This window comes from Gopherus evgoodei, unplaced genomic scaffold, assembly GCF_007399415.2.
Source record: "Gopherus evgoodei ecotype Sinaloan lineage unplaced genomic scaffold, rGopEvg1_v1.p scaffold_49_arrow_ctg1, whole genome shotgun sequence".
NCBI classification, from domain to species: domain Eukaryota; kingdom Metazoa; phylum Chordata; order Testudines; family Testudinidae; genus Gopherus; species Gopherus evgoodei.
The window spans coordinates 1,357,993-1,366,320 of NW_022060070.1; the positions used below are offsets into that span (position 1 = coordinate 1,357,993).

The 8,328-nt window shown below is 48.7% G+C and overlaps 1 protein-coding gene across 1 annotated transcript; it reads right to left on the minus strand.

Annotated features, from left to right (window-relative positions):
* Positions 1 to 7,036: 7,036 nt before the first annotated feature.
* Positions 7,037 to 7,990, minus strand: LOC115643019 (olfactory receptor 52N1-like). Its single transcript, XM_030546774.1, has one exon. The coding sequence runs from the start codon at positions 7,982 to 7,984 to the stop codon at positions 7,037 to 7,039; it is 948 nt and encodes a 315-aa protein (XP_030402634.1). The 5' UTR covers positions 7,985 to 7,990.
* Between the last annotated feature and the right edge of the window lie 338 nt (positions 7,991 to 8,328).

The following is an 8,328-nucleotide window of genomic DNA, read 5'->3' on the forward strand; positions in this document are numbered from 1 at the left end:
AGCTGCCGAGGATCCTAATCCCATTTCTGCTCCTGCTCCTGCAAGTAAGCGCATTCCAGTTCCTGGCCCTGTTCCCACCCCCGATGCATTGCCTGCCACCTCCTTCCCCTCCATCTCCCATACTGCCTCTGCCTACGCCAGCACCGGAGTTTTTTAATTTCCCCTGTCCCCAGACGACCCTCGGCGGGTGGTTTTCATGTCTCCCATCTCTGACCCTTTAGGGACTGCTCTCTTCCCTCCATCTCCCCCTGCCCTGCTTGAAATGGAGATGAGCAGTGAAGCTCCAACAGTACAGGCACATCGCTGGGGTCTTTCCCCCATTTGCCCATCTCCATGTGCTGTGGGATTGACACAGAGGCCCAGCTCTCCCCCACTGTGCTGAAGGAGAAACTGCGCCGTTTCCTGAAGGAAAGTCCTCCGAGCTGAAGGGGAGGTTTTGAAGGAGAGGACGGGGACCGAGAGGCAGGATATCATGGCCTACCGGTTGGCCGGCAACTTCCGTGATTCCCTGCTGGCTTTTGCAGTTGACCACAGATTGTTGTGAGGCCTGTGAGGATCCTCCCCGGCCCTCACTATGAAACCGACCATCTTCGCTAGCTTGAACACCCTGGGCTGTAGGGTGGTTCTCCGCAGGTCTCAGGTGCTCTGCCTCCTTTGAGGGATAGAGCTCTGTGATTTCCCTGCAGGAGACCCACACGGCTCCAGCCGCCAAGGCTAGCTGGCAGCTGTAGTGTGTGTGTGTGGGGGGGGCTGTACTTTAGCCATCTGAGTGCTCATTTGGCCGGGGTGGCCACCCTGTTCTCCCCGACCAACTGCCTAAGGTGCCGGGAGTCGCTGAGGTCATGCTGAGTTTCCTGAGGAGCAGTGGGCACTGCCTGGAGATCTCTGTCCAGTGTCCTTCCCGCCCCGCACCCCGGATCCCTAGTTTGGAACCAGTAAGGCTTCTCTCCACTGGCTGGCCCATCTCTCCAGCTGCTCTGCTGGCTGGAGGTCTACCTGGCTGCTGCTGCTGCTGTGCAGGGGGGACATGAGAAGCCCACCACCATTCCTGGGGCTTGCTCGGCTGCTTGGGCACTGGTGGCTTTCTGCTGCTGCTTCTGAGCCTTCTGCTGCTGTCATCGAAGAGGACAAAGAGGAGGGCTGCTGCGGGACATTGTAGAGGGGGGCTCTTCCTGGACTGAGTGACTTTATATCTTTGCTTCTGTGTTGCTGCTTGCTCCTGCTCTTGTGGGGAGTAAGTGGGAATGGCATGGAGTGCTCCCCCTAGCCCATCTCTTCCCCCTACCACCGCCACCTCCACCAGTCCTACTTATAATCGGGACCTTCTCTTCGCCCCCTCGCCCTGGCTCTTTGCTGTGTACCTTCTACCAGCTGTGACTATTGCACCAGCAAGCATGGACTGCAGAAAAACAAGCACACCTTGGCACATGTTCCTCCCTCCCGTGGACTTGCCCTCCTCTCTCCGCTATATTTGGCTGGTAGCCTCCCTTTGCTTCCCAGTAGCCTCCTTGCAGCTGTTTGCCACTTTCCTCTTGCTGCCCATTTCAATTCCCCCGACTTCTGCCTTGGCATCTAGGAATTTGTTGTTTTTGTTGTTGTTACTTTGCCAGCTCCAGTTTGGCCCTGGAATGTGTTAGTCAGCCTGCCCTGCCCTCCTTGCCAGCTGTGCTGAATCGCTTTAGCTGTAAGGGGTTAAGTAGATATGTGGACAGAATTGGCACTGGGGTTTGTTGCAGGGTTTGGTTCCTGGGCTAGTGCTTTTATTGTGTAGTGTGTCATTCTAATAGACTTAAAAGTGGCAATTCTTCAACAACAAAAACCTTCAAAATCAGCTACTAACTGCTACTCGCTTTCTTCTTCTAGGAAGTTTGGGTTTTTTTGTTAGTTTGCCAGCTCCAGTTTGGCCCTGGAATGTGTTAGTTTCCCTGCCCTGGGTGTGCATGTGTGAGTATGAACATGGGCTAGGACTCGGGTCTCTAATGCTTTCTTTCTTCCCCTGAGTGACATGGGAGAATTCCCAGAACTCTGCTGTTATTTTTTTAATGAAGCTTTAAAATTTAGACACTTGGTGTGTGCCTCGTCATCTCCTCCCCAAAAGATCCTGTGGCCACAACCTGATCAGCTGTGATCCTGGGCGGATTGGTAACAAAAATCTGTCACACTGCCCCTGGCCTGTTCTCAGCCGGTTCCTTTTCCCCTACCTCCCATCGCTCCTCCTCCCCTGCTCAGCCCACTTGCCCTGTGCCCCCATTCCCCCAGGCTAAATGCTTGTGCCCCTTCCCTTTTATGTTGTGCCACCTGTTCATTGTATGCACATACACACACGGTACCTTCCCGTTCCCAGTGCAGCTGGTGTCAGCAATTGTGTCCGTCCCCCCGTTGGCCCTCTCCTGCCATTCCCACAGTTTAGCCTTTCTGCCCTTCCTATGCATTGTCTTATGCACCCATTGCATTATCACTCCTTTCCTACTGGGCTGTAAGACCCCTCGCCCTCCATCACTTTCTGTCCTTCCTTCGGCAGCTGCAGATGTAGTTGTTTCCGGCGGTGCCTCACGGGGAGCCTCCTCTACCAGGGTGCCCATTACTGGATGCACTGCTCTTCGAAGGAGGCCTCTTACAGTCAACAGGGCACATCAGGAGAGACTGCCCCATGCGACGGATGGAGGGGCAGCTGGTACCCCTGAGATCTGGGAGGCACCAGTGCTGCCATTGTCCCTGATCTTGGTTACCCAGGTCCTAAAGTCGCTGCTCCTCCTTCTGTCATTGCTCCCCACTTGGGCCCTAGGGATAGCCTCTCATCACACCTAGGCGAGTGGGTGGGCCCTGCCTCCATCTTGTGTAGTTTGGTGAGGTCCATGTGGCAGAGGGTGGCAGGGACACTACCAGGAAAAGGAGAGGCCCTGCTCCAGTGGGAGATACACGTTTTCCCCATTGTTCCCCCACTTTGCTTCCCTGACCTGATTATTGTTCTGCCCGGACTGTTGGGCAGAGCTTCAGGCTGTGGGTTGTCCAGTTAATTCCCTAATAGTAGTTAAGCAGAGTAGCCTCCCACTGACCCAGAGGGAGAGGGACCACCACTAATCCTCTACAGGGAATCTTAAGAGGGATGATGGTAAGAGTAATGTGGAACATGTAAACAGATGAAATATTTGATTGGAAAGTGGGTAAGGAGCAAAGGTGTTACAAGCTTTGAAGGGATGCTTGACCTTGTTGCTCAAGAACGTATCTTAAACCTGTTGTGACAGGGTCAGGGCAGATGGCTACAGGAGAGTGCTAGAAGGCAGATATATTAGCCACAGGTTAAGTAGGTCCCCTTTCCCTGAGTAAGATAACAGGGAAGGTTCCAGAACAATCAAGAGCTTTCTGGAAACAATTAAGGCAGACAGGCTGATTAGAACATCTGCAGCCAATCAAGAAGCTGCTAGAATCAATTAAGGCAGGTTAATCAGGGCACCTGGGTTTAAAAAGGAGCTCACTTCAATTTGTGGTGTGCATGTGAGGAGCTGGGACCAAGAGGTGCAAGGAGCTGAGAGTCAGAGGGTGTGCTGCTTATGGACTGAGGAGTACAAGTGTTATCAGACACCAGGAGGAAGGTCCTGTGGTGAGGATAAAGAAGGTGTTTGGAGTAGGCCATGGGGAAGTAGCCCAGGGAGGTGTAGCTGTCATGCAGCTGTTACAGGAGGCACTATAGACAGCTGCAATCCACAGGGCCCTGGGCTGGAACCCGGAGTAGAGGGTGGGCTGAGTTCCACCCAAAACCTTCCAATTCCTGATGAGACACATGAGGAGTTGACCCAGACTGTGGGTTCCACCAGAGGCGAAGATCTCTGAGGCGAGCAAATCCACCAGTTAGAGCAGGACCCACCAAGGTAGAGGAGGAACTTTGTCACAGTATGTAAAGACGGCATAAAACAATGTCCATGGGACAAAAATTTGAAAACTGTGGATGAGATGGCTTCTGTAGCTGATGATTTTCAGCAGACACAAGCATCTATTGTGAATAAACCACAGACAGAGAGGGTTACATCCGGTGGAAAGTATGGTTCCTGTTTTACCCTGCCCACCTGTGATAAAAGTTATAGTGTTATTGCTAAAGGTCATGATACAACCCGAAACAAATACTCACCAACAACCAAACCAGAACAAAAACACTAACTCAGGAACCTATCCTTGCAACAAAGCCTGATGCCAACTCTGTCCACATATCTATTCAAGTGATATCATCATGGGACCTAACTACATCAGCCACACCGTCAGTGGCTCATTCACCTGCACATCTACCAATGTGCTATTTGCCATCATGTGCCAGCAATGGCCCTCTGCCATATATATTGACCAAACCAGATAGTCTTTACGTAAAAGAATAAATGGACACAAATCTGACATCAGGAATCATAACATGCAAAAACCAGTAGGAGAACACTTCAACCCTCTCTGGCCACTCAGACTGGGAGTGGATGTGTCATTACAAAAACTAAGTTCCCCATACTAATTTCCCTACTGTTACTCACACCTTCTTGTCAACGGTTTAAGGCGGCCACCCTCACTACCACAACAAAAGTGATTTTTCCTCCCTTGATACTCTACCATTGAGAATAGCCTGCTTCCACTTTAATTGAATTATCCTATTAGCACTGATCCCCTACTTGGTAAGGCAACTCCCATCTTTTCATCTACTGTGTATATATATCTGCTACTGTATTTTCCACTCCAGGCACCTGATGAAGTGGGTTTCAGCACACGAAAGCTTATGCCCAAATAAATGTGTTAGTCTCAAAGGTGCCACAAGGACTCCTGTTATTTTTGCTGATACAGACTAACACGGATACCATTGTGAACCTGTTATCTGTGAATTTTTAACCTGAATAGACAAGTCTGAGTTTAGTCACACCACAATATTTTGATCCACTGTAGCCATTTGTGTCTCTTGTGGCAAACCTGCCTGTGACTCAGTTTGAACTGCAGGATTCAAGTAGAAGTAGAGGGTTACTGAGCTCTTTCGTGTTGGCTTTCTTGTGCAATTACCGTTATAGGTTCTGGTACGTGTGGAAAGATATTTCTCTTGCAATGCCACTATAGCTGATTCGCATGGTAATACTTATCTACTTTTTTGTTACTTTGTACAGTTTTAATTTTATGCACAGTGGCACTTAATCTGTCCACAGTAGTATATAGCCCATCGTATGGGTTACATCAACTGTGCTCTGGTATAGCATAAGATACAAGCATAACTTGCTTTCTAACCTCCCAAGCATTTTTTTCTTTCATTTTTGTCAAAATAGGCTTTTCCCTTTTGTTTGGATTTTTCCAATTTGGCAGCTACCTGCAAGCGGACCTGATTCAGATGTTTCTGTAATGCTTGCAGACGGGTTTCAAGCTTTACTTCCTTTACTTCCTTTAGCTGTGTGTCACTGGCATGATATAAAAGATGCTCTGGCACGTGCATAGTTTCTTTAGTTATAACCTCATAGAGTGTAAGATTTGTGGAGGCAGCTGGAGTTTCCCTGAATGCCATTAAAATGAGAGGAATCAGGGTGTCCCGACTGCATCCATTAGCATCTACCAGTTTTACCAGCATACGTTTAATGATGCGATTTTTTCACTCTACCATCCCTGATGATTCAGGTCTGTATGGAATATGCAATTTTTCTTGCATTCCTAACAATTGCAGGCATTTTGGAACACCTGTCCAGTAAAGTGTGCTCCTCTGTATGACTCTACCCTAACCGGAAATTCTCAGCTATAAAATACTTTTTCAATTAGAACCTCTGCTGTGTCTACAGCGTATTGGCTTTTAAAGAAAATGCTGCCACCCGTTTAGAGAACGGATTAATGATAACCAGAAGGTATTGGTTTTCCCTTTGAGTTTTGGTAAAGGTCCAAAAAATCAACTCGCAGAGCCTGCCATGGACTTTCATATATCAGGGATCTTAAAGGCACATTTGTTTTGGTGGAGGTAGGATTATTCTGTGCACAAACCAAACAATTTTTACAGTACCGGTGTACATTTGCCTTCATGCATGACCACCAACCTATTAGGATGAGACACTGCATGGTTTTTCCCAATTCTTGATGACCTCCTGATGGTACGTCATGGACCAAATAGATCATTTCCCTTTGTTTGCATGCTTGTTTCTCCAAATTCAAGCAACTCCTTTTTCCAAGAGTTTATAGAGTGGACCTGCAATGTGAGTAAAGTTAGGGATGAAGTTTCGATGGTATCCTGCTAAACCTAAGAATGAATGTAAAGCAGTTATGTTAGTGGTCATGGGTAGTTCTCGAATTGAATCCATCTTTTGGTGTGCTATCAACAGCTACAATCCATAGGGCCCTGGGCTGGAAACCAGAGTAGAGGGTGAGCCTGGGTTCCCCCCAAACCTCCCAAGTCCTGATCAGACAGAGGAGGAGTTGACCCAGACTGTGGGTTCCATCAGAGGGGAAAATCACTGAGGTGAGCAAATCCGCCAATAAATGCAGGACCCACCAAGGTAGAGGAGGAACTTTGTCACTATATATATAAATTTTAAACCTAACCAGTGTCCCTTATGTGACTTGCCACAAGATATTAGAATTAGATACAGTGCTCTTGCCACATATCTTGCTAAGTTATCTGCCAAAAAATAGAGTTTTCAAGACCGTAAGTAGCCCCAGGAATCACTGTTATGGTGGTCACCCCGACAGAAATCTGAAACAACTCCCTTGCAGCTGGGGGTGGGTAAAGGAGGTGAAAATGATCCAGGATGTGATGAGGGTAGAGAGTAGAAGAGCAAAGTAGGATGGAAAGAGGAGGTACAGGGACAGAGTCTTGGCAGAAGAGGCGGGGGTCCATTACCAGTCATAGAAAGGTGGCAACCCAGTGAGTTCTACATAGACCAATTCTCCAAGTTCTAATGCTGACACTGCACACTAAGATCAGGAAAAGATTTAATGTCTCTATGACTGTCCAGTCAGTGATTCAGGGAAGAGGGTGCAGCACCAGGCACCAGCCAGCTCTGCACAGAGCTCAGTATGAAAGCCAAAGCAGCGGGAGAGAACTTTAGGTCCCTTTACAAGTGAAGAACCGGAGCAGACTGTTTCTGATCTGTTTGGTCCTCACCCCATAGATGATGGGGTTCAGCATGGGGGGCACCAGGAGATACACGTTAGCAAGGAGAACATGGAAGTGCAGGGGGATATTCTGGCCAAACCGGTGTGTAAGGATGGAGAAAAAAGATGGGATGCAAAATGTTAAGAAGACACAGAGGTGGGAGCTGCAGGTACCAAAAGTCTTGAGCCGGGCATCCTTTGTGAGGAGGCTGAAGATGGCCCTGAGGATCTGGATATAGGACACAGTGATAAAAAATACATCCAGACCGGTCACCAAAAACGCTAGAAAGAGTCCATAGTAACTACTAATGCGGATGTCGGTGCAGGCCAGCTTCACCACAGCTATGTACTCGCAGTATGAGTGGGGGATGATGTTGGTTCTGCAATATGGCCACTGCCTTGCCAGGACAGGGTTGGGCATTACGAGCATACCACCACGCAGCACCACTGCCAGGCCGATCTTGGCCACCACAGAGTTTGTCATGATGGTGGAATATCTCAGGGGATGGCAGATGGCCACGTAGCGATCTAGAGCCATGGCCACGAGGATTCCAGACGCCATCCCTGAGAAGCAGTGAATGAAGTACATCTGGGTGAGACAGGCACTGAAATCGATCTCCCTGGAACTGAACCAGAAGATGTTCAGCATTTTGGGAACGGTGGACGTAGATAGTAAAAGATCGGTGACGGCCAGCATGCAGAGGAAATAGTACATGGGCTCATGGAGGCTTGGATCCCTCTTGACAATGAAGAGGATGGTGAAGTTCCCCATGACAGCTATGGCATAAATGGTGCAGAAAGGGATGGAGATCCAGACGTGGGCTGTCTCCAGGCCAGGAATGCCCAGCAGGATGAAGGTGGAGGGGTTGGTGAATTCAGTTGTATTGGAATCTGACATGGCATAGGGGAGAAGGTATTTCAGCTCAGAGGAAGAACGGTGTCTAGTGCATGTACCGTATGTTCCTCTGACTTCCTGTATGTGCCCAGGCTCTAGGGTGATGGCCGCAGTACAAATGCCTAGACAGAGAGACAATGTTAACATGAGACACTGCATGCACTACTGGAGGTTGTTGTCATGGATGAAGCAGATTGATTGCTTTTCACACATTGAAAAATGATATTTTCATTACTTAGAGAAATGAATTATGAAGAACTGACCCAGATAATGCTCATTCCTACACATCATGGTGTGGGAAACCTTAATAGGCACCAGCAGGAAACACCAGCCCACCTGGATAGCCA